The 27039-nt window shown below is 46.2% G+C and overlaps 1 protein-coding gene across 1 annotated transcript in view; it reads right to left on the reverse strand.

Moving 5' to 3' along the window:
- NOL8 (nucleolar protein 8) overlaps nt 1–27039 on the reverse strand; it is a 197451-nt gene that overhangs the window by 160683 nt on the left and 9729 nt on the right. Inside the window, exons 3-5 of the mRNA XM_068133382.2 lie at nt 22981–23043; nt 22638–22716; nt 7893–8058 (exon numbers count right to left, since the gene is read on the reverse strand). Coding sequence (XP_067989483.2) covers nt 7893–8058; nt 22638–22716; nt 22981–23043 — 308 coding nt within the window. The remainder of the gene's footprint in view (nt 1–7892; nt 8059–22637; nt 22717–22980; nt 23044–27039) is intronic.

Genomic DNA, 27039 nt, shown 5'->3' on the forward strand with positions numbered 1-27039 from the left:
CTCTCTATGTTGCCATCCCATTCATTCTCTGTATTCAACAGCATTTCCATATATCTTTTCCATCTTCCTTTAATTCCATCTGGGTCGACAACGATTTGTCCCACTTCATCCTTCAAGCAACTCACCCCCATCACATCACACCTCTCTTTCGCTATCTGCTTTGCAATCCTGAATACTGCTTTCTGACCCTCTTCCGAATCCAAGCGTTCTCCGAACATTTTCCTAGATGCCTCCTGCGCCTTTGCTACCTCTTTCTTTGCAGCCTTCCTGGCTGCCTTATAACTTTCATGCTCTGCTGTTTCTGCTCCCGTACCCTTCGCCTTCTGCCACTCCTTGAACTTCTTCCTCTTCTCGTCAAGCCTCTTTCCAACTTCATCATCCCACCACCATGTTTCCGAGTGCCTCGGTGGTCCTTTTGTCCATCCACATACCTCACCAACGGCTCCCAACAGACAAGCTTTCATTGACATCCAACCACTTTCAAGCTCAACCACATCATCCTCGACCCTACTCAGACTCTCTTTTAATGCCTCCCTTACTGTCACCTCCTTCAACCTCCACACCTTCATTCTCGGTTGGTACTTCACCCGCCGAGCTCTCCTCGCACCTTTCACCCTTACGTCGCAGACAACCAAGTGGTGCTGTGAAACAGCCTCCTCCCCCGGGATCACCTTTGTGTCCCGGAGGTGCCCCCTATCTCGCCTACGCACCATCAGGTAGTCAACGGTTGTCGTCGACCCACCTGACGTGTATGTAACAAGCTTATTATCCTCTTTCTGGAACTGAGTATTACAAATCAACAAATCAGCTCCATCAGCAAACTCCAAAATCCTTTCACCTTCTCCATTTCTCACACCATATCCGTAACCCCCATGAACTCCGTCAAAACCATCCATACTCCTTCCCACATGTCCATTTAGGTCTCCTCCTACCACAACAACTTCCTCATCTTTCACGTTTTCCATCAGCTTCTCTATCGCACACCAGAACTTGTCCTTTTCTTCATCGCTTCGACCAACCTGCGGAGCATATCCCGAGATGACGTTCACCAAGAGCTTTCCAATCATCATTTTCACCATCATCAACCTATCACTCACTCTAGTCACACTCACCACACTGTCTACAAACTCCTCAGAAAACAGGACACCAACACCATTCACGCCCTCCGGGCAGCCTTGCCACACAAACTTGTATTTCTGTCCCTGCCTACCCTTCACCATTCTCACACCACTTCCCTTCCATCTCGTCTCTTGCACACAACATATGTCCACTCTTCTTCTGACCAATACTTCCACCACTTCTCCCGATCTCCCTGTCATTGTCCCTACATTCCATGTCCCAAACCTCAGAAACCGATCTCCACTTCGGGCTGTAGCCTGCCCATATGTAGTTGTAATTGTCATGGTTCCCTTTTTTTTGAGGCTATGTTTTTATGGCCGGATGCCCTTCCTGACGCCAACCCTCTTAGTCGTCTCTTACGACACGCAGGGATACGGTGTACCTATTCTTATCCAGGGTACACACCGGGAAACGTTTAAAACATGGAAATTCTGGGGGGTGGGGGGGGGGGTGGTGTCAAGGGAAAGATAAAATGAAAATAAACCCCTTCAGCCGGCACTTAGCTTGGCTTCCCAAAGAGTACTTTCAGGAGCTTGGCGGCTGTTGAAACTGGGGTAGCCACTCATGCGGGAAGTGGTCCAAAATGGCGGTGTAGAACGCCGCGCGTCGAAAACACAACAAGCGTGAAGCGAGCAGATTAGACGGCCTCCTTTCGATTCTCTACCGTCAAGTCCAATGCGGCCTTCAGCTTCCAAGAGCCCAGCAGTTGTCCAAAACCTCGTGTGGGGAAATGTGGTATCTGTCCGTCGTCTTGTCCACCGTCCACACGCAGCTCCAAGCTCCGGCGCGAGGAAGCCCTCCGTCCACCCGCACGCTTCGCCAGGCCCCGATGCTTTATACGACTTGCTTTATACGTAGATTTCCTGTCTGATCCTGTCTGACACAACACTAACAATCCTGTCTGATATGCATATAGCCCCTATACACACTACTTCTAGATCCTTATCAAACTAAATTTGAAAACTATCTACTGTTTCTGAGGTCATTAACTTTCCAGGGAAACTATTCATTGCATTTGCTACTCTGAGTCAAAGACCCTGCCTTACAACCTTCCTAAGACTCCCTTCCTAAGTCTTCTACCTTTCTAAGACCATGGTATCGCTTGGCTCCGAGGGGATCCACTCATCCCTAGCTGTCGCAAGCTGTCTGTGTCTCTGCGTCTCTCTCTCCAGCTCCAACTCCACCAACAACAACTGCTCCAACTGCCTGGGATCTGAGCTCCCGTGGGCTCTAATTATCTCGTGACCGTGCACCAATTGGCTCTTCCCTTGAACCAACTAAGCCATGACATGCCCACCATTGTCATGGTCCATGGTGTGTGCTTTTCCTTGGTTGTCGGCACGGCTGCAGTCCTTACCTCAATGCTCAGCCACAAAGCGGTTGCTTTTGTCATCCTCGGGAGGAGGGTGGGGGTATGAGTGGTTAGAGGGAGGTTCGCTGGAACGAGTGGAGCAGTTCATTTATTTTTTGTTAAGAAAACAAATATACAGATTACCATAGGGACAATTTGTAAGATACGGTACACTGGGATAATGGGTTGTCAGACAATATGCAGAATAGCGGGGATAGACCGTTAGCTCTTTACGGACAAGCTTCGATACGGGTCCTAATTTTCACACATAAACCAACGCTTATACTACATGTAGTGAAATTATGTTTGCTCGGAATCCAAGGTGAACCCAGGGTGCTCGCTACGGAAGGGGCCGTCTATAAGAGCGGGACAACCGGGGCGTGCGGATTTTCAGCGGGACTCACTGTGACATTATCCAGTAGTTGAATGGATGTATTACCGATCTAAAATGATATTAAACCTACCCAGAGGTCAAGTCGTGTCTGAGCTTGATTTTCACGACACTTAATATCATTTTATTTCGCCGAATGGCTGACCACCGGATGATCGTGGTGCCGATTCTCGGAGCCGACCCACACGCTGAAGGATCTGCATCGGCGTTTGCTCCTTGGCGTTTGCACCGCAACCGCTTAGCCGAGCTGAAGCGCCTCTACGTTACGACACGGAGCGCTGTGCACGGCCGGCATCAACTCTCGCAGCGGAGACAGCCAACCGACTGAATCGATCGATCGCTTCGCGCAGGGGCCATGTCGTAAATTACTTAATCGTAATCCCTCTCCTGACATCGCTCCTGCACTGCTCGCCTCGGAGAGGAATGCCCAGCGGAGGACCCGTCGAGCTAGCTCCAGCAACGGAGCTCCGACTACTCTCGCTGCCGGCCTGCCTCGAAAGATGGGACGTCGCAAGCCTTTTTGCGGGACCGCGTCGTCAAAACGCGACCTGCTCTCATGAGACCCGAACGCCAGAGCAGGCGTGGCGGACTCCGGCTCGATGCCTGGAGCACGATGCTACTGGGCAACGTCCTGCGGCTGAAACCCCGTCGGAACGACGGACCCGCTTGGAGCCGCCGGCCGACCCGTCCGATCGCAGCTCGGAAGCGCTAACGGCTCCGTCCGAGGGATTCATCCTAGATATGCGTGCCTCGGCCCGAGTTGAGATTCCCACGCGAGTGATCACGTCTCCCATGTCGGCCATGCCTCCACACGGCCGGCACACTCCGACCACTCGCTACTCGGTGGAACCATCACCTCCGCGCGAATCGCGCACCGCTCGTCGGACTCACGCCGTCACGACCGGCTCACTCCGACCACTCGCTACTCGGTGGCCCATCTCCTCCGCGCGGATCGCGCACTGCTCGTCGGAATCACGCCGTCACGACCGGCTCACTCCGAACACTCGCTACTCGGTGGCCCATCTCCTCTGCGCTGATCGCGCGCTGCTCGTCGGAATCACGCCGTCACGACCGGCTCACTCCGACCACTCGCTACTCGGTGGCCCTTCTCCTCCGCGCGAATCGCGCACTGCTCGTCGGAATCACGCCGTCACGAACGGCTCACTCCGACCACTCGATACTCGGTGGAACCACCTCCTCCACGCGAATCGTCGTGCACTGCACCCATCGCGTGCTAGTACTCTGGGAGGCCCGCAATCCCATCCTGCCTCCGAGCACCTCCTCGCCGCGAATCCGAACGTTGCTCGGAATCACCACCTACGCGAAGCCACACGTGGCACCCATCGCGGCCTTCTCTGCGGCCCAACGCCGGCGATTCCTATCGCTGATCGACGGAACCCCTCTTACGCGCGAGTCACGCGCCGCACCGTCGCTGGATGGAGTCACTACAATGCACGACGCGCCAGTTGCGCGCGCCGCATCTTCGCTGGATGAACCCCTTTGCTTGCGGTTCCTCTCGCGGGCCCCACCGGCGATTCTGATCGCGGCCGGCAATCCCACCTGCATGTGGCTACGTCCCGAGGCCGGCGAACTCCGCTGCCCGGAATCGCCTCAATGGAGGCTCGCTTGGCACCATGCGAGGACTCGTCGCAGCACGGATGAATTTCTAAGGACGTCGAGCGGGACCTTCATAGCCTTTCACGGCACTCGGGTTCTGCTTATGATGCTTATGCTTCTGTTATGCTTCTGTTATGCTTCTGTTATGATGGAAGAACTACCATGTGTAGTTCTTCGTTCGTTCTTCTTCGTTCATCTTCGTCCTTTGTTTACTTGATTTGGTGTTCCCGCTCTCAAACGGCGTTTTCGTTTAACACCTGCGACCGTGTAAACATGCTGTGCATGGAATGTATGTGGACCGAATGCTATCATTCTTTTTCACACACCCCGCGTCCCGCGTTTCACCCTATTAATTTAATTTGATAAGCTGTTGGATTGAGTTAACGTGGTGATGATGTAGAGCAGGCTTGACGGACCGAAAGGCCCCTCTTCATCCTTCATGCTCAATGCACCTCAAATGAGATGCTACTTCAGGGCGTTATATGTATTCGCTCCTTAGTCGTGCAGTCTATCGCTGCCAAGCATGCTCGCCATCTCGGCTCGGCGTGCTCGCCCCTCGACTCGGCGGGCTCACCCGCACTGGATCAACAGGCCGAGCTCAACTTTCGGTTTCCCTCGTACGCGGTGCGCCCTAGCTGTACTTTCACCGTCGGCCGGAATCGTATGCCGATCTCGAGCTCGCTCGAATGCTGCTGCACGCGAGACGGTAGACTACGGTGTGCTACTGTACTCCGTCTGGGGATACCGCTCAGCTAGAACTCGCCGTTAAACCCACCCGACCTAATTGATGACGTCATCGACTATATCACGCGTTCGCTTGACAGCGTCATTGACGCGTTCGCTTCACGGCGTCATTAACGTAATGGCGTGCTTCCCGCGATCTCATCGGGGATTCGTTTACCTTTCAAAGTACCTTGATAACTACGTACCAATTGACCTTTACGTAACGACGTGACCTCGGGGTTGAGGTCGCGCGCCAGCACCGTTTAGGGAGTACACGGTGACACCGTACTGCCTGCTAGCCCTTGACTCGGCTCGTTGTTATCGGACAGAGCTCTTGCCTCGTACATTTCGAGACTGCGAGACGTCTCATCTGATTCCATTTCCCTCTGCCCCCAGTCTGACTGTGACTCAGCCTGACCCAGACTGTGAAGGTCGTCTGTCTTCGGTATGCAGCGCGCTGCAGCCACCTCCTTAACAGATGTTTAGTCTACCACGATATTCTTGCGGTTTGTGGATAGTATGTCCAAGGGATATGACCGTGTAGCTAATCTGCCGCGCTTCCTTGAGGTCGCGCTGGTCTCACTTTACTATGTAGTTAATCTGTCACGCTTCCTTGAGGTCGCGCTGGTCTCACTTTACTGTGTAGCTAATCTGTCGCGCTTCCTTGAGGTCGCGCTGGCCTCACTTAACTATGCACGAGGATACGTGCACATACTCCCTACGCACGATGGATAGTTTGCTGGGGTACACCGTAACCCATGGCCCCTGCGACCCTTTCTCGACATGGCCCCTCCCTGTGATCGGGCCACCGCGACTTGTGGGGGGCCCGGGAGGTTCTTGTTGCTCGCACCGGGTGCCGTCCGGTATGGCGACTCCCTCCTCGCCCCTTGTGGTTGAGTTATGCGATGAGTCAATTGATTAAGAAAATATGTTGTGATAATCTTTTATTGATTTTAATTATACAATTAATCAATCAATTAGTGTACACCTCTCTCTCCCAATGCAGCCTCAATGAGCTGCTCTGCGGTTTTGCGTCCGTGGATGGACGATCCAACCGCGGTCCGGCTGGATCCGTGCCCTGCCACGTTGGCGTTAATGGATCGGTCGGACATCCGGGATGGCCAATCCATCCGGATCGTCTAGCGTGACAATCATGACAATCAATCATAACGATCCGGGACGACGCTGGGACAAACATGGTCCAGCCGGGACTCTCTCTCGGTCTGCCGATCTTCTCCGATCCTCCGCGCGCGGTGCAGCTGGACAAGCTTGCCATATGCATCCCGGGGGTTCTGCACGCTTCGCTGGCTTCGGTCGTTTTGGGCGTCGTCGTAATCAGCCATGCCGGTCGTCCAGACAGCCTTCAGAGGCCGCTCGTGTCTCGTGCGATCGCTGCCAACGGTAGATTTGCGTGTGAGTTTGCGTTTTGTAATGCGTATGGACCTTTGGGAGCCAGGGCAGGTACAGACTTCCTGTAGTGCTTACTGTAATGGACTCACTGTAGCGCCCTCCTGTCAAGTACTCTTACTTACTGTAAAGGGGGCTTACTGCTTTATACATCTTCCACGTTTACACATCTTCCACATCCTGTCAGGTATTCTTACTTACTGTAAAGGGGGCTACTGCTTTATACATCTTCCACGTTTACACATCTTCCACATTGACACATCTTCCTGACATGTTGCCTTGCGACGAATGGACAGTCGCTCTTCGTCAAGGCGCACCTTATGCCATGCGTTGCGTAACGCTAAGGTATACCTTATCCATCTAGCTGCTATGCCGACTACCCCACGGTAAGACTCCTGCTACCCACGGGCTCATCGTCTTCTCCCTGGGATGACCACTGCTTGCTCGGTGCGATATCTTCTTGACTGGGATATCCTCCTCAATACTTCTATATCTGGGGCTTGATGCTATCCAGGCTTACAGGTTGAAATGCAGTAACCCTGCCATCGACATGGATTGACGTGACCCATTCGTTTATTGCTGATGCTTGGGCAACCTGCCAAGCGGCAGTATAGTTCTAACGGCGGGGAGAATGTAGTGAAATTATGTTTGCTCGGAATCCAAGGTGAACCCAGGGTGCTCGCTACGGAAGGGGCCGTCTATAAGAGCGGGACAACCGGGGCGTGCGGATTTTCAGCGGGACTCACTGTGACATTATCCAGTAGTTGAATGGATGTATTACCGATCTAAAATGATATTAAACCTACCCAGAGGTCAAGTCGTGTCTGAGCTTGATTTTCACGACACTACACATTTACTAATGCCCTAACGAGGCCGTATTACTCCAATTAACACCTGTCACATTCCCACAATAGCGTTGTTTTTTTTTTAAAACAAAAAACACGACTTGCTACGTGCTGTTTAACAGATGCAACACATCACAAGACAGGCTCAAATCGAATATCCTTTCTTGAGTATCTCACAATGGGAAGCGCACGTCCATACTTTCCCCACACGCATCCCTGCCAAGGAACAAGCATGCGTTTAGTGGAATTATAATGCGCACTGGAGCTGTAATGCTTGAACGTGAAGCACTGGAGAACGGTAACTGACTACTCTAGATATAACACAGGAAGCCGCTTCCCACAATGCAGAGTCTGTTTTTAAAAAGTAATTATCAAAAAATAGGTAAATGCACATTGCACACCAAGGAAGAGAACAGAAGTGGCACTTAGTCAGTCATACCTTAGTGTCCGGCACATCCGTATCCAGTACGACTTCTTTCCTGTGGAAAGTTCGAGTTTCAGCTCCTTGAGGAGATTCCAAAACTTGAGACAATCCATTGCTTGATTCTCTCAATGCCACCTTGAATTTTGAACTGTGATCACCATTTGCACGCTCTCGAGCAAGCCTGAGTCACAGGAAAATCAGTAAGATTAGGAACAAATAGCACAAAAATTATTTTTAGCAATTATACAGAACACGTACAGTTGTGGCCAAAAATATTTGGACCCATGCACTTTTTAAAAATAATGCACCATTTCCTCCAAAAAATTGTTGAAATAAAAAATATTGTGGTATCCACATTTGTATTTCTTTGGTTTGCAGTGGAACAAAACAAAACAGCTGAAAAAAATTACTAAATCTTAGGTTATTACACACAGAAATCCTAAAATGGCCCGGACAATATTATTGGCACCTTTTAGAAGTTGTTAGAAATAATTAGATTTCAAGCAGGTGATTCTCCTTTACTTTGGAATTGAATTCACCTGTGGTGAGTTGCAGGTGCCTGCAATATAAAAATCACTCATTTAACCAGTTTGAATAGAGAAAAGGAGCCATTCTGCTGTTTTGTGTCACTGTGTGTGAAACGAGCATGGAGAAAAGAAAGAAAACCAGAGAATTGTCTGAGGAGGACAGACACAAGATTGTAGCCAAGCATGGACAATCTCAAGGCTACAAAAGTCCATCTCCAGAGACCTTGATGTTCCTGTGTCCTCCTTCCACAATGTTATCAGGAAGTTTAAGGCCCATGGCACTGCAGCCAACCTCCCTGGACGTGGCCACAACGGAAATATTGATCGAAGATTGCAGCGAAGGATTGTTCAAATGGTGGAGAAAGCACCTCAATCACCTGCCAAACAGATTCAAGCTGACCTTCAGACACAAGATACGACAGTTTCAACTCGCACCATCTGTCGGCAACTCGATGAAAGGGGGTTCTATGGTAGGAGACCCAGGAGGACCCCACTGCTGAGAGAGAGAGACATAAGAAAGCCTGACTGGAGTTTGCCAAAACACACCTGAACAAGCCAAAATCCTTCTGGGAGAACGTCCTGTGGACAGATGATACCAAATAAGATCTTCTTGGTAAAGCACATAATCTCTATGTTTATAGAAAACAAAATGAAGCCTTCAAAGAAAAGAACACCTTCCCTACAGTCAAACATGGAGGAGGTTCAGTGATGTTTTGGGTTTCTGTGCCGCCTCTGGCACTGGGTACCTTGAATGTGTGCATGGCATCATGAAATCAGGAGATTACCAAGGCATTTTGGAGCACAATGTTCAACCCAGTGCCAGAAAGCTGGGTCTCCTTCGAAGGTCACGGGTCTTGCAGCAGGACAATGACCCCCAACACACTTCAAAAAACACCCAGGAATGGTTCAAGATAAAATGCTGGACTGTTCTGAAGTGGCCAGCAATGAGTCCAGATGTAAATCCCATTGAAAACCTGTGGGGAGATCTGAAAACAGCAGTTGGGAGAAGGCACCCTTCAAATCTGGTAGAACTGGAGCAGTTTGCACAAGAAGAGTGGGTCAAACTGCCAGTAGAGAGGTGGAGGAAGCTCATTCATGGCTATAGGAAGCACTTGACTGCAGTTATTTTGTCCAAAGGCTGTACTCCCAAATATTAAGTCTCGGGTGTCAATAATTTTGTCAATGCCATTTCTTTTTATTTTCGAATTTAAAAGGATATATTAAGTTGTGAATAAAAAAAAAAACAAAGGTTCTGTAATTAGTAAGGTAACAGTGAAATTGTGTAACAATTAGGTAACAGTGAAATAAAGAATTGTGGAGACCAAATACTTTTGTCAATTTCAACTTTTTTTTTAGAGAAAATTGCGACGTTTGAAAAAAGCGCAAGGGTGCCAATATTTTTGGCCATGGCTGTTTGTAAAAACAAGGCTCGAGGATGGGAAGGAGAAATTTGCTGATGATCAGATTTGGTGCAGTTTTTGAAATTAGAATTTATTTTATTTTTTAGTTGAACACAGCACTATGTATATATTGTTACGTTTGTGGGGGTAAACAAAGAAATACCTCAGGAAATTTAGAATCGTGTCGGTTTACCATGCTCCGTATGATGCGAAGAAGCCATCTCGATGTACATAAGTAGGCCGTCTGTCCGGGTAAGAGCGTTTGCATGTCGACATAAGAGGCGTGACGTTGTGCTAATTAATTCCAGGGCTTAAATATTAATTCCCCAGTGTGTAATTTGCCTCCTGTGGTCTTCCCTTCGGTTTTATTACATTCGGCCAGCCAGGAAATTGAGGGCTCAGTAAAACAATGATAGTGCTGTAATGGGACTCATGCGCTCACAACGCCGCCAGGGCTGACAGAAACAACATTTGCCGATCGGCAAGGGAACGTCATCCGAGCATTCCCGAAAAGGATTTGATGTCAGAAGCGATAATGGATTATAAAATTTACACAAATTACCGCTTTACACAAAGAATGTGTAAAAACAGATCCCATGCAACTACAGACCAATCAGCCTGCCCCCAATCATCAGCAAGGTCATGAAATCCTCTTCTCCAATGGCTTGATCTCTGATCATCAATTTAGATTCAGAACAGGTCATTTTACTCTGGACATGCTGCTTCTGCTGTCTCATCAATGGATCGAGGTCCTCAATGTCAATCAGGAAATTAGAGCCGTCTCCCTTGACATAACACATGCGTTCAACACAGTCTGGCACCCCGTTCTGCTCACGAAACTGGCCTCCTATGGTCTCCATGGACATCTCCACGCATAGCTTGCGGACTTCCTCTCTAGTCGTAGTCAACGTGTAGCCCTGAATGGGTTTCTCTCATCTCCCCTTCCTGTTCAGGCTGGAGTTCCCCAAGGCAGTGTTCTGGGCCCTGTGCTTTTTCTGGTCTTCATCAATGACCTCTCTGACTCTCTTGAAAATCCTCTCTATCTCTTTGCTGATGACTTCTCTCTGCCACTCCACACCTCATCTCTCAGATCGGCAGTCTGCAGCCTCTTCACTCTCTGCAGACCTGGACAAAATCACAAACTGGTCAAACAAGTGGAACACGTCTTTCAATCCTGACAAATCTCACACTCTCACTATCTGTGTCTCTGAAAAGACCGACTGAACAACCCTCCCATCTACTTTCTGAACAATTCGCTCCAATAGGTTCTGCCACTCAAGCTTTTGGGTCTCACTTACTGCCATGATTGTTCCTGGGAAAACCACATTTCCAAGCTGGCCTCCAAAACCAGTCACCGACTGGACATCCTCCGTCGTGCAAAGTCCTTCCTTGGCACACATGAGCTCCTCACCACATACAAGGCTTTCACCTGCAGCTCAATGAAATACTGTTCTCCCATCTGAGCCGTTCGGTGCTCCTGCCTCACAGCTAGCTCGGCTTCACGCTGTTCCCGTCAGACAGATATTTGCTGTGGTGCATCGTTTGGGAAGGTCAAGATCTCTGACCTTGATTTAGTTGATGATGGTCTTCTTTGCAGAGACTCTGGACATTCTTATGGGGGGGCCCTCAAGGTGCTGAATGAAAAGTCAGAGCCACTGGGATTACGGGTCTCCTGGGTCAAGACCAAGATCCAGACTTTAAATGACCTTAGATACTGCAAACTTGGCTCTGCCCATCTATGGCGAGGATGTTAAGGCCACAGAGAGATCGACTTAGCTTGGCAGTAATAGTTGTCGCCGCAGGTTGTGCGGGTGAAGGTTTGAATGTGTGGGGTGTGGGTGAGGGTTTGAGCATGTGTGAAAAGTTTGGGTGCGGGTGAAAGTTTGAATGTGTGGGGTGTGGGTGAGGGTTTGATTGTGTGGGGTGCGGGTGAGGGTTTGAGTGTGTGTGAAAAGTTTGGGTGCAGTGAGGATTTGAATGTGTGGGGTGTGGATGACGGCTTGAGTGTGTGTGAAAAGTTTGGGTGTGGGCAAAGGTTTGATTGTGTGGGGTGCGGGTGAGGGTTTGAGTGTGTGTGAAAAGTTTGGGTGTCAGGGAAGGTTTGGGTGTGGGTGAAGGTTTGAATGTGTGGGGTGAGGGTGAGGGTTTGATTGTGTGGGGTGTGGGTGAGGGTTTGAGTGTGTGAAAAGTTTGGGTGCGGGTGAAGGTTTGAATGTGTGTGGTGTGGGTGAGGGTTTGATTGTGTGGGGTGCCGGTGAGGGTTTGATTGTGTGGGGTGCGGGTGAGGGTTTGATTGTGTGGGGTGCAGGTGAGGGTTTGATTGTGTGGGGTGCAGGTGAGGGTTTGAGTGTGTGGGGTGCGGGTGAGGATTTGATTGTGTGAAAAGTTTGGGTGCAGGGGAAAGTTTGTGTGTGGAGGATATGGGGGAAGGACCTTGTGAGTGTGGGGTATGGGGTAGGTTTTAGAGGTTGGGGTGAGGAGGGATGCAGAAAGGGGATTCATGAAGCTTTGAGGGGGTCAGGGGTCCCAGCCACTTTGATTGACAAAATAATAGGAAAAATAGGAATTCTGATCACAAAAAATAGGAGTTTAATAGGAAAAAACTAGGAAGTAATAGCACAGATTTCAGCATTGGAACAACATCGGTAGCTTTATTGCTGCAAGATTTATGCAAATACATGTACATGTATGGGCATGGACACACCCCCAATGAACTTGGGCCCACCCGTCTTAACATCGACAACAAAAACTATGACTTCTTCTTTTTGGCAGCCACCATGGACTCTATCAAAGTCTGCTTTTTCTTCTCCACTTTTCTCTGCGCCTCCCTGGTTTCCACCATACGAGTCTGTGTCTCTTGAATCTTTTTCTGAGCAGACTCAAGCATGGCCTGAGCTACTGCAATTTCAGTCATGTCACCTTTCTTAAGCGCCACCTTAAGCTTTTTATTTGCTTGATCAAGCAGACTGTTGCTAACAGTCAGTGACATCTGCTGAGATGACTCTTTTGCTGCCAGAGATTTCTCTGTTTTCTTCAAGTCCTCGCTCTTACGAGACAGCTCCGCTGCCTTCTCTACAGCAATCTTAGCTGTTCTCTCTCTTTCTTCTTTCTCTTGCCTGGTTTTCTCCCTGGCTTTCTGTTCATCTTCCTTGGCTTTTCGTTCTTCTTCAAGTCTCTGCATATAGTGCATGTGAGCAGAACGTCCTAACGAGAGGAGTCCCTTTGTGACTGGGACCATTTCGGGCCGGTCACCATACAATCTCATGCCATCCATTGTTGCACGGAGACCATTGATTGATGCCTTGCTCAGACTAACTCTCTCCTTGGTGACACTTTTCCCACTGATTGAGAACGCGCGTTCCACGTCACTGTTTCCGTGAGACAGTGCAAGGACAATCCTTATCATTTGTCTCACTTGGGGGAATTTACAGTTTCCCGTACAGCCTTTTAAAGCCAACACTTTTCCCCAGTAACTGTCCACTCTCTTCATGCAGACTTCTTCTTCATTCTCCTGTGTTTCCTGGGACCAGTCAGTAGGAATGGCTTCCTCTTGGTACACCTTCCATTCATCTGCAATGCTGTCACTGTCAATATTCCTCTTCAGCTGTCTGGACAGGCTCTTGGCTGATTCAAGAGACCATGCAGCAGTCCTGTTTTGTGGCTGCAGACATCTGGCATTCTTCAGGATTTTGTTTGTCAATGGAAGCTTCTTTTGTAGGTGTACTATGGCTGCCTGGTAGCACTTCCTCATCCCAAGATACATCCTTTCCCTCTCAGAGACTTTCAACTTAGCGATACACCGTCGGGTATCCTCTCCCACACCCATGGATTCATTCTCCAGCTGGTTTGCAACAATGGAAACATCAAGGTTTGAGATGTCTTTCACAGCATCAACTGAAGGAGTCTTCATAATTCTTCTGATCAGTTTTTTGAGCAGGTCATGGAGTTTGTCATATAGAATGTGCACAAGTGGTTGCTCTGACTGGAAGAAGGTGAGAAACTCTGCAAATGTTGCTGCCAAGAACTTCAGGAAATGCAGTTGAGCTTTTATTTCCGGTCGCTGTAGTTCTGTTTTGATTCTTTTGTACCTGGGTTTAAACATGTCCTTTGGCTGCTGCTTTGGAAGAAATACCAAGAAATACTCTTTGAGAGATTCCCAGATCTCTATCAGCCGCTCCACTGCAGGTCCCAGTGTCAACCACCTGCACTCGACATGCTTCAAAGGCTTTTTTCGAACAGCACCCAATTTATGCTGAATGTCTTGAAAATCAACAGATCTAGCAGCAGAGCCTTTGAACCAGTAGAAAATGTCCACTGCAAGCTCAGTTAGGTTTCCACAGTACTCTGCAAGTCCTTTGGCAAAAGCATTGTGTACTGTATGGAGAGTACATGTCCCTACATCAAGGAGACCAGGGCCCCTGTTGTCGAGAATGGCTTTGTCAATCTGTCTCCACACAGTGGTGCTCACATTAGGCCCATCACTGCCGAGCATGATAATATCCTGAAGCTGCAGTTTCGATTCATCCAAGGCAGAGATTATTTTCCTGGACAAATCTTCTCCAGTTGCATGACCCATGAGGTAAGTTTTGAGGTGAAATACTAATATCTGTTCCTCGGCATCAGACCAATACCGTACACGGATTTCTAGTTGCTTCAAGTTCTGTTTATTGGTGGTTTCATCATACATGAGGCTGAAGCCAGAAGCTGAATTCTTAACATCAGTGACTATCATGTCCTGAAAATAAGGACCTGTGGCTTCGCTAATGAGATATGAAACTTTCGATGAGCTCATTGAGAAACCATCCGGGATAACACCAGGAAACATTGCCTGCAGAAGATCCTTCAAACCGTCACAGGAAGAGTAGCTCAGATTCGAACGAACAACTTTCAATGTCCATAGAAGTTCTGCTTTTGTAATAGCGTCTTTTTTGGACATACAGACTAAAGCTGCACGACTTGGCTCATCTGTAGAAGCTGACCCTGATGCTGAAGCAGATGAAGTTGATGGTTGAACGAATGTCAGCAACGTCTGTGACCCACCCAGCAGTTCCTTCGCACGCTTCAGGTGCCCTTTGTTTTGGGCATGTTGTGTCAGTTGTTTCACACCCTGATTGTCACACCTCACTTCCGAATGGCACAACGAGCAGTAAGCTGAGAACACTGAGGACTTGCTAGGCTGACACCAGTCAGAAAGCCTACATCCATGTCCACTTTTCAACCACTCTGGGTTAAATTTAGTTCTCCCACCAGGCATTATACTGCTGGGAGTATACCTGTCAAAAAGAAAACAAATATGAGATAAGATTAAATGAATTAGCATAGAAAATCCTAACCTGTTAACGCATGAAGTGGAAAGAACTGTGAACCAAACAGTTTTTTTTTTCAAAACTGAAACATAAGTTAGTAAAATAATGAGAACAAACAAAGTAATTTAAAGGCAAATCAACAAATTTCTTACCGGTCTGCAGATTATACCTGAAACAAGAAAGATGATAAATAACATGTCCTAACATGTTTACCACCCGATAATTGCATTTTCTCCACTGCTGAATAGCTTGAACACTAATCTGAGTTCAAGCTAAGCGATGACAATTCAATTATGTATCTTTGGTATTGTTGTTGTACTATCTTCAGAATATGATGAAACAACAAGACTTTAACAGTCTTTATTGTTTTTTTTTTTTTTGTTTTTTTATTGTCCTACATTGCTTGCATTACCTATTGTGCAGCATTGCGTATGTAAATTTTAATTCTACTGTAATTTTGTTAAAAGCTGAATATGCAACTACCACACGAAAGTATACAGAATTAAGTTGTAATCCCTATTTTGTGTCGTGGTCCTTCTTTATTATCTGCAATTAAATGATGAAATGTGTGAATTGTCGATTGAATTAGTTCTTTGCCAAATACTATTAGTTTTAGGCAAAATACAATCTCATTGTAATAAGCGAAAGATTGAGTTAAACATGTAGTATCAAATGTCAATGTTTAGCAAATTAGTAGAAAAGTTCAATTTCAGGTAGAATCTTTAGGGAAAGGTTGTTAGTAATAACTGAATAACCGCAAAGTTCACAGTTGGTTTTGTTACTCTAAGTAAAGTACAAACCTTAAAAATTGAGCTCAGCTGAACTTTTGAAATAAGACAAAGGACAATGATAATGGTCAAGGTATCATTCAGTCATTCTTCACAAAGTATATGAGATAATCCAAGAGAAATGCGTGATAAACATAGTTATATTATTTTCATCTCATTTTATCTTTTATAATTCTGTTACTGAATAGCATGAAGCACGAATCATAAAGGTAAAACAATTGTTTGGAAGGATATACTTAATATTAGGACAAAGTCAAAAATAACAATAACATAATATACATAAGATATACATATCATTTCCAGTCGAGATCAATAACAACACGTACTTTACACCATGGTGTAAACGACATGCCTCCACTTCGTACAGTATTTATTTGTGACGTCATCACTGCATACTCAATTTTTCCTCAACACTGCACTTTGTTGAGTCCTCAAAAATGCACTCACCACTTGTGAAATCGATCGAACAAACAGTTTTCGAGAAAAAGACAAAGAGACATATGTTCTTCGGGGATTTGAGCTTAAAATCGTTTTGGAAATTTGTCTTGCGATTATGGACCCAGAAAGCAATTCCATGGCTGACGATTGGTATAGGAATGTCTGTTCTGACGCTTAGATACAGAAATTCTACTAATTAATATATCAATTTAAATTTTGGAACATTGAGGGTTAAAAAATAGGAAAAATAGGAATTTCCACCAAAAAATAGGAGATTTATAGGATCCTATTAAAAAGTAGGAATAAATAGGAAAAATAGGAGGGCTGGGACCCCTGGGGGGTGGGACGGGGGTGCATGCTCATTCTTATTCCAAATTCACAAACGGAGATAAAGATCATGGGATGGAGATAAGATCACTTTTTGAAGGAACAAGGAAATGCGGCACCGTACAGAGTGGCCACAAAGTCCCTATGCATAAGTGTGTCTTCTGTTACTTATTAGTTTTATTTATTTCCCAGGTAAGGCTTCAGCATGACGAAAAACAGTGAGTACATGATAGAAGAGAGACGGATGACTTATATTTGGCTTCACGACCACATGCGAGAAGGAGCAAGTTTTGAAGACATAAGGACAAGATTTTCGCAGAGGTTCAATAAGCCAGCTCCCACGCGTGACACGATGCGGGCATTGGGGAAGGCTTTTTCAACAGGGAGTGTCCTTGATTTGAGTCGATTTAGAGCAAGGCTCTTCTGCAGCGATTTCCCACGATTAAATCAAGACAAATAATATTTTTTTCGGGTGAGTGCGCTATTTACTTTAGCAATTGGTCCAGGAATGTTTATTTTTGGTGCAAAGAAAATCCTCCTTTTTATGAGGAAATTGAACAGCATCCTCCTAATGTCATGATGTGGGCAGCAATTTCAGAAGATCAATTGATAGGGCCATATTTTTTCAATACAAGTGTCAATCACACTGCTTATTTGAACATGCTTCAGACGTAGTTTGTTCCACAACTGCGTGAGAAAGGTCTTGAGGCAACAGCTATCATGCAACAAGATGGTGCACCAGCACATTATGTTTTCACAGTTAGAGAATATCTCGACGACAAATTTGATGGATTGGACGTGGATGTGAGAAAGTGTGGCCTCCTTGAAGTCCGAACTTAACAACATGTGACAACTCGCTTTGGGGCATTGTGAAAGAGGAAATTTCTCATCTCCACCTAACAGTTGTAGACCTCAAAAAAGCTGTCAGGGGCTGCTTTTATGACCTCCAACCCTCAACATGGAAGAGGATGTCCAGAAGAACATGGCAAAAAATTCAAATTTGTGTGGAGCATGAAGGGGAGCATACAGATAAATTCCAACTAAATTCTAACTGCGTGCATATGGACTTTGTGGCAACTCTGTATGAGCAGGGTGAGGGTTGGTGGACGAAGTTCCGAGTTTGACAGTTCTGAAGAATAATCCTTGGGAAGAAGAAGAGATTGTGGTGGAAAAGGAAAACACGTGCAGCATTCATGAAGGAGATACAAGGGTTGAAACGCATTTCTGAAATGATTTTGAATCATTTTAAGAGAAGAAGATTTAGATTCAGTTTGGTGAAAATAAGGGGAGTGGGGGTGGGGGAGTTGGGTGGATGTGGAACCAGAAGCAAAATGAAATTCAAGTGGAAATGAGAATCCTTATGGAGCGAAAAATAAATTTATCAAAAAGAATCTATGAAACTTTTTTTTTTTTTTTTTTTTTTTTTTTTTGTATACTGAATCGAGGCTCATGAAAGAGCTAACATTTATTTCACAAACAAATCAACCAGACAAACAAGATATATAAAAAGAGGGAGCGGAAGACAAGATCGGGAGAGAAGGGGAAGCACACAAACATAACATTTAAGGGCAGGGAGATGTGTGGGAGGGAGAGGGCTTGGGGGGAGGAGGCATGGGAAGGGTCCTGGGGGTGGGAGAAGTATAAAACACAAGGACACCAAGGACTTCCAGGACAGAAGTTGGTATTTCAAAAAAAGTGGATTTGGGGTGAAATTAGCAGGGGTAGAAAAGATCAAGGTTTTGGATGGAGGAAGATATGAGATGGTGGTGAACAGCTGTTTTAAAGACCAGGAGGGTGGAGTGGGATTGAAGAGAGTGAGGGAGTTTGTTCCAGAGGTGGGAGAAAAGAGGCATGAAGGAGTGAAGGTGAGCAGAGAGTCTTGATTTTGGCAGTTTAACCAGAAGAGGGTTGCAGGCAGATCTTGTGCGACCTGTAGGAATATTTGGGGGACAGAGCCCAGAGAGAGCTGGGGGGGCAAGGCCAGAGAGGAGTCGGTAGAAGACAGAAAGACCACCAAACTGCTTGCGGTGAGTGAGTGAAAGGCCCTTGGAGTTAGCTTCATCGCGGGAGATTCCAATGATTCTGAACGCTTTTGTTTCAACAGCGTGAAGACGAGCGAGGTGTGAGGCAGGAGCACCAGCCCAGAGGGGAGAGCAGTATTCCATTGAGCTGCAGATGAAAGCCTTGTATGTGGTGAGGAGCTCAGGTGTGCCAAGGAAGGACTTCGCACGACGGAGGATGCCCAGTCGGCTACTGGCTTTGGAGGCCAGATTTGAAATTTGGTTTTCCCAGGAAAGATCATGGCAGATAGTGAGACCCAAAAGCTTGAGTGACAGAACTTCCTGGAGAGGATTATTCAGAAAGTGGATGGGAGGGTTGTCCAGTCGGTCTTTTCGGAGAGACATCGTAACAGTGTGAGATTTGTCAGGATTGAAAGACATGTTCCACTTGTTTGCCCAGTCTGTGATTTTGTCCAGGTCGGCAGTGAGTAAGGAGGCTGCAGACTGCCGATCTGAGGGATGAGGAATGGAGCGACAGAGAGTAGAGTCATCAGCAAAGAGATAGAGAGGATTTTCAAGAGAGTCAGAGAGATCATTGATGAAGACCAGAAAAAGCTCAGGGCCCAGAACACTGCCTTGGGGAACTCCAGCCCTGAACAGGAAGAGGAGATGAGAGAAACCCATTCAGGGCCACACGTTGACTATGACTAGAGAGGAAGTCCGCCAGCCATGCGTGGAGATTTCCATGGATACCAAAGGAGGACGGTTTGGTGAGCAGAGCTGGGTGCCAGACCGTATCGAAGGCACGTGATATGTCAAGGGAGGCAGCTCTAATTTCCTGTTTGGCATTGAGGACCTCCATCCATTGTTGAGAAAGCAGAAGCAGCATGTCCAGAGTAGAGTGACCAGGTCTGAAACCAAATTGATCAGAGATCAAGCCATTGGAGAAGAGGAAAGATTTCATCTCTGAAGCAATGATGGATTCCATGACTTTGCTGATAATTGGGAGAAGGCTGATTGGTCTGTAGTTGCTAGGATCTGTTTTTGCACCTTTTTTGTGCAAAGCGGTGATGTTGGCTGATTTCCAAGCAGATGGAAGATGACCTTGAGCAAAAGAGAGGGTGAAGAGAACAGAGAGAGGGAGTGAAAGAGCGGAAGACAGGATTTTCGGACCCGTGGGCTGATGCCGTCAGGTCCAGGTGCAGAATCAGAGTTGAGGGTTGACAGAAACTTTTCCACCTTGTCAGGAGGAAAGGACACAGAGTCCAGGAGCAGCTGGGTTCGACTGGGTACGGTGGGTACAGAGAGCGAAGCGTTTGGGACACAAGATTTAGAGGCAAGCACAGAGTTGAGGCATTCAGCTTTTTCACGTTCCGAGTCAGCCGTGTAGCCGTTTGAGGTGAGGGAGGGGATGGAGAGGGAACAAACACCAGAAACAGATTTGACCAGACACCACCAGGATTTGGAAGAGGGAGACTGATAAGAGAGTTCGGTCTTGAGAACGGAGAGATATTGTTTCCTGGCTCTCCTGAGGGTGGACACACACTTGTTTCGGGTTTTGTGAAAGGAAATGAGATTTCCTTCCGTTGGATTTGCTTTCCAGGAGACGAAAGCAAGTTGTTTCAGGGCAACAGCCTCACCACAAGATTCCGTGTACCATGGACGGGAGGAAGGGTATGACAACTGAAGACGAGATGGGATAAATCTGTGCATGAGAGAGAGCAATTTACTTTGGAAGACTTCCCAGGATGAGTTGATGTCAGAGGCGGTAGAGATGGGAGACCAGTCCAGATGATTGATGGCTGCTTTAAGACCGTGCCAGTTGGCCTGAGTGAAATGCCAGACTCGTTGACGCTGAGGAGGCTCTCTGAGAATGGTCAGAGAGATGTCCACTTTAACAAGCACATGATCAGATGAGCCGATTGGAGCAGAAGAAGAGCAGCAGACATTTTCAGGGAAGTTCGTCATAACCAAGTCCAGAAGAGAAGATGCTCCGTTGACAGAGATCCGGGTCGGGAAATTGACAGATTGTGTCAGTCCCAGTGAATCGCAGAAGTCCTTTGCTGAAGAGCCATGGCTGGTGAGAGAAGGTACCCACACCCAGCCAACTGGCATGGTGACAATTGAAATCACCACATATGAGGAAGAGAGAGTTGGGATGGGTAGATAGAAGTTGATCCATATTATCAGACAGCGAGATGTAGATGGCGTCATCACTGTTTGGTGGACGGTACAGCACACATATGAACAAAAGGTGGGAGCGAAGGGGAAGCCGCAGCCAAAGGTATTCCTGGGGGTGAGGTGGAGAGAGGGCAGTGCAGGGCGAGTGAGGAAGAGAGTTTTTTTATAAAGATAGCAACCCCACCTCCAGGACGAGGCTCGGGTCTATCATACCTGGAGGGAGTAACCTGGGAGAGATACCAAGGAATCGGAGACATCATGAAGGAGGAAAGTTTCTGTTTAGCAGATCACGTCTGGTTTGTCAGAAGCAACCTGTATGGAGAGATCAGTCAAGTTTGAGCGAAGGCCCCGGATGTTTGAGGTCCATACCGTTAATGAAGAGGAAGGGGGAGCATCGGATACAGAACAGGGGGGGGGGGGAGGGGGAGGGTAAGATTTGGAAGAGGAGGAAGAGGTAGGGAGAGCTGTTGAAGGTGTGTCAGAGATTTCAGTATAGCTTGGAGAAAGGGAAGAATGGGGCAGACAAAAGTTTTGATGGTGATTGGGTGAGGCACAGTGAGGTGTTATTTGAGGAGGAAGAGCGAGGCAGAAGGTTGGGGGAGATGAAGGTGAAAGTTGGAAGGGGTAAGATGCGGGGAGGACGCTTTGAGGAGGAGGGGTGAGAGGGGAGTCTCGGAGGGGAGGAGCGAGGGAGAGTCTCGGAGGGGAGGAGCGAGGGAGAGTCTCGGAGGGGAGGAGCGAGGGAGAGTCTCGGAGGTGAGGGGTGTGGGGGGTGTTTAGGAGGGAAGGGGAAAGGGGGGAGATTTGAAAGGGATGGGTGATGGGGAAGATTTGGAGGGGAGGGGCAAGGGGGTAGAGTTGGAGGGGAGGGGTGATGGGGAAGTTTTGGAGGGGAGGGTGATGGGGAAGTTTTGGAGGGAAGGAGGGATGGGGAAGATTTGGAGGGGAGGGGCAAGGGGGAAGATATGAAAGGGATGGGTGATGGGGAAGATTTGGAGGGGAGGGGCAAGGGGGTAGAGTTGGAGGGGAGGGGTGATAGGGAAGTTTTGGAGGGGAGGGTGATGGGGAAGTTTTGGAGGGAAGGAGGGATGGGGAAGATTTGGAGGGGAGGGGCAAGGGGGAAGATATGAAAGGGATGGGTGATGGGGAAGATTTGGAGGGGAGGGGCAAGGGGGAAGATTTGAAAGATATGGGTGATGGGGAAGATTTGGAGGGGAGGGGCAAGAGGGTAGATTTGGAGGGGAGGGGTGATGGAGAACTTTTGGAGGGAAGTGGTGATGGGGAAGATTTGGAGGGGTGGGGTGAGATTGGATTTTGAAAAGTGTACGATTAATGGGAAACGAACACTTATTGCAAAAAGAGTTTCTTGAGACCTTCGAGTCAAAAATACGTTTGAGGATGCTGAAGGAGGGGTGGAGTGCTGGAGAGTTTAGGGAATGTATGAATGAGGCACTGTAAGAGATGGAATTTTTTTTTGGAATGAATAGATTTGGTGAGTAAGTCGAAAGCATCCTTTTATAGAGGAAGAAGAAAAAGGTGTTATAATGTATGACAGAATACAGTTCTTCAGGGGAAAGTTTAAACATTTTTAACAACGTGATCACGAACAACGTGGTCGAAGAACGAATGAACAAATAAGAACAACGAATAAACGAATTAGAGCAGAGAAGGAAATATTTTTTGGGGATTTTTTTTTTTCTGAGTTGAGATTTTAAACAAGGAAGTATGGGGTGAAAGACTGGGACAAAAAACAGGGAACGAAAGTAATTGCAGCGCAATCAAATCAAACTTACCGCTGCAGGAAGCTCTCTTTAGCCAGCTCCACCTGCAGTGAGTTATTCTTCCACTCTGAGCAATTGAGCACACTGATACCTGTAGAAGATAATAAAATAAATCAAATATTTATTTTAGTCTTTTCAAAATAAATAAAGTCTTTTCATCAACTTTCATCTCCACACTTTGAGAAATATAATTATTAAAAATGGAAGAAAAGGTGATGGAAGATTAAAAATAAAAAACCTAAAATATATTCCCGATATGAGATCAGGTTTCCTGAGACTCGAGTGCATCACAAAGGGATATTAGACCCAAACTGACATCCATTTTATCACTATTGGGATTTGTAGAAATGCTTACACTTGCGCACTTGTCCTTCTGTTGCACAAAGATCCACATAGGCAAAGGTCTTCATTGGGTGTCCTACAGAGGATAAAACATCAATATTAGACTATTTCAGTGGCAAAAAGAGAAGCTGCATTTTCTAAGCTTGTTTAATTGTCCAGACTTTTTACATTTTCATTCTCAGTTTCTGCTGACAAAGGCTCCAAGCAATAATGTTGGCCTGCACATGGGTAGCTTATGCACAATTAGACATCAATAAATAAATAAAAAATTAAAAAATTAAAAAAAAACACCTTTAGAGGCCATTTTTCCCCGCAAGCGGGGGTTGGCCTTTTTCGGGAACTGTGGTTGTTGTTGTTTTTCGGTCCCCTTTTTGAAGCAATGTTTTACGGCCGGATGCCCTTCCTGACGCCAACCCTTTTTGCCGCCTTTAACGACAAGCAGGGAATTACCAGTGAGCTGGTACTCAATTTGCCGACCTCGGAAGGATGACAGTCTGAGTCAACCCCCCTGGCGTTAATTCAGCGATCGACCGGGATTCGAACCCAGGATCCTAGGATCCTAAGCCGGCACCCTAGCCGCTAGCCCAACACCAGGGATTTACAATTAGACATCAATAAACTGATTATATTGCTAAACAGTTCAAGTATGGGTGATAGCATTTGATTGGACAGAGGGCCATTGAACAACAACAACAACAATCCCATGATGGAATGGCATTGGGAATGCCACCCACCAGAATGCTGCGCCATCCAGCATGATGGAGCTAGAGAAAAAGTCTACTTTTGACCAGGCTGAACATATGCTTTTGACCACTCTCCAGCTTAAATTATGCAAACAATTGCATACTGCAATGGCTATTTACCTTCACCAGAGCATAAGGTGGTGCATTTGAGTCTCTTGTCTGTTTGTTACTTGGCAAAAAAAACAAAAAAACCACCGTTTAGAGGCCATTTTTCCCCGCAAAGCGGGGGTTGGCCTTTTCGGGGACCGTGGTAGTTGTTGTTTTTTTTGGTCCCCTTTTTGAAGCAATGTTTTACGGCCGGATGCCCTTCCTGACGCCAACCCTTTTTGCCGCCTTCAACGACAAACAGGGAATTACCAGTGAACTGGTACTCAATTTGCCGACCTCGGAAGGATGACAGGCTGAGTCAACCCCCCTGGCATTAATTCGGCGATCGACCGAGATTCGAACCCAGGATCCTTGGATCCTAAGCCGGCACCCTAGCCGCTAGCCCAACACCAGGGATCTGGCAAACAATACTTGGCAAAAAAAAATAAAAATTGACAAGTATGTTGATCACTCCAGTTTGTTTGTTTGTTTTTTGTGTGTTTGTTTGTTTTTTGTGTGTTTGTTTGTTTTTTGTGTGTTTGTTTGTTTTTTGTGTGTTTGTTTGTTTTTTGTGTGTTTGTTTGTTTTTTGTGTGTTTGTTTGTTTTTTGTGTGTTTGTTTGTTTTTTGTGTGTTTGTTTGTTTTTTGTGTGTTTGTTTGTTTTTTGTGTGTTTGTTTGTTTTTTGTGTGTTTGTTTTTTGTGTGTTTGTTTTTTGTGTGTTTGTTTTTTGTGTGTTTGTTTGTTTTTTGTGTGTTTGTTTGTTTTTTGTGTGTTTGTTTGTTTTTTGTGTGTTTGTTTGTTTTTTGTGTGTTTGTTTGTTTTTTGTGTGTTTGTTTGTTTTTTGTGTGTTTGTTTGTTTTTTGTGTGTTTGTTTGTTTTTTGTGTGTTTGTTTGTTTTTTGTGTGTTTGTTTGTTTTTTGTGTGTTTGTTTGTTTTTTGTGTGTTTGTTTGTTTTTTGTGTGTTTGTTTGTTTTTTGTGTTTGTTTGTTTTTTGTGTTTGTTTGTTTTTTGTGTGTTTGTTTGTTTTTTGTGTGTTTGTTTGTTTTTTGTGTGTTTGTTTGTTTTTTGTGTGTTTGTTTGTTTTTTGTGTGTTTGTTTGTTTTTTGTGTGTTTGTTTGTTTTTTGTGTGTTTGTTTGTTTTTTGTGTGTTTGTTTGTTTTTTGTGTGTTTGTTTGTTTTTTGTGTGTTTGTTTGTTTTTTGTGTGTTTGTTTGTTTTTTGTGTGTTTGTTTGTTTTTTGTGTGTTTGTTTGTTTTTTGTGTGTTTGTTTGTTTTTTGTGTGTGTTTGTTTTTTGTGTGTTTGTTTGCTTGCGTGTTTGTTTGCTTGCGTGTGTGTTTGCTTGCGTGTGTGTGTTTTCCCGTGTGTGCTTGCCTGTGCGCGTGTGTGCGCTTGCCTGTGTGTGCGTTTGTGCTTGCGCGTGCGTGCGTTTGTGCTTGCACGTGCGTTTGTGCTTGCGCGCGTTTGTGCTTGCGCGTGTGTGCGTTTGTGCTTGCGAGTGCGTGCGTTTGTGCTTGCGCGTGCGTGCGTTTGTGCTTGCGCGTGCGTGCGTTTGTGCTTGCGCGTGCGTGCGTGCGTTTGTGCTTGCGCACGTTTGTGCTTGCGCGCGTTTGTGCTTGCGTGTCTGCATGCTTGCGTGTGTGATGCTTGCGAGTGTGCTTGTGAGTGTGCCTGTGAGGGTGCCTGTGAGGATGCCTGTGAGGGTGCCTGTGAGTGTGTGATGCTTGGGTGTGATGCTTGGGTGTGATGCTTGGGTATGATGCTTGGGTGTGATGCTTGGGTGTGATGCTTGTGTGTGTGTGTGTGTGTGTGTGTGTGTGTGTGTGTGTGCGTGTGTGTGTGTGTGTGTGTGTGTGTGTGTGTGTGTGTGTGTTTGTCTGTCCACTCACTTATACAAGCTCACAATTTTAAACCGATCTTCACGAAACTTCACCAAATGGTAGAGTTTGTGGTCTGACTAAAACCTATATATTTGAGGTCAAAAAGGTCAACGTAGGCCAACGGTCAACCACTTTTTTCAAATTTATAAAATCCTCAATTTTCATCCGATTGACTTGAAATTTGAATAGGATTTTCATGTCAGCTAACTGAATTCAACCGCCAGCAATTTTTGAGATCAGCGTAGGCCAAACATCAACAATATCAAATTTTCAAAAATTGACAATTTTCATCCGATTAACTTAAACTTTGAAGACGATTTGCATATCAGGTCAGTGAATTAAACCACTAATTATGTTAGAGGTCAAAAGGATGCTCTACCGAGTGCCATTCTACTTTGCTCTGTTTTGCCAAGTGTCGCTCTCCGAGTGATTTTTCATTTGTCTGTCTGTCTTGTGTCTTTTTTTTTTTTGTCTGTCTGTTTGTTTGCTTGGTACCTTCACCAGAGGAGCGAGTATTGCATTTGAGTCTGTTTATTTGTTTGTCCGTCTGTCTGTCTGTCTGTTTCTGCACAGAATAAATATGATTTTCTCTGCAAGCGTTGGTCTGATTGACAGGAAATTTTCAACATAAATGCACCTCCTCCTGTATAAATTTTTAATGATAATTATGACGTCATAGATCATGTGATATGGGCACCATCTTGGAAAAACCCAAAAACTTTGCACCTCTATATCTCCGAAAGTGCTGCATGGAAAAGATTTAGACATGGCTCATTGTAAAGAACTCTCCTTGGGGAACAACATATGTTAATGATGTCATAGGTGCCTCCATTATGACGTCATAATTCGACAAGTACAAAACTTCATCCGATCAAGATAAAATTTCTTGAGCATCATCTGGGGATAACTTAGCAGAGAAAAAAATAAAATGATGATGATGATGATGATGATGTCATCGGTCATGTGGTTTGGCCGCCACATTTGTTTCAACACAAAAGCCTTAAAAACCACTAAAAACATTTCCTGGCAAAGGTCTGCAATCTCTGATTGCTCTTTCTTCTTTTATCTGTGTCCACTCCGTCCAAGTATGCATACACGAGAACGTCTTACAACAAGGCAATGGGGCGACCACAATCACAGCCAGGGTTCGTAGAAGACCCCTCACTACCTTTTTTTTAATCCTTCTTCCCGCACTCTCATTTCTTTGGATGTCTGGGTCTACTAGCGTAGAGGTGCTAAGTAATTGGTAGAAGGATCCAAAGGTGGGTATATCGTGTCGGGAACAATGGTAATGTATATGTCCTTATACATTTGTGAATATTGCTTTCCTTGCTCTTCCTGATTTCTCCCACAATATTTTATTT

The sequence above is a fragment of the Myxine glutinosa genome, chromosome 12 (assembly GCF_964187855.1).
Source record: "Myxine glutinosa chromosome 12, kmMyxGlut1.1, whole genome shotgun sequence".
In the NCBI taxonomy this organism is placed as follows: domain Eukaryota; kingdom Metazoa; phylum Chordata; class Myxini; order Myxiniformes; family Myxinidae; genus Myxine; species Myxine glutinosa.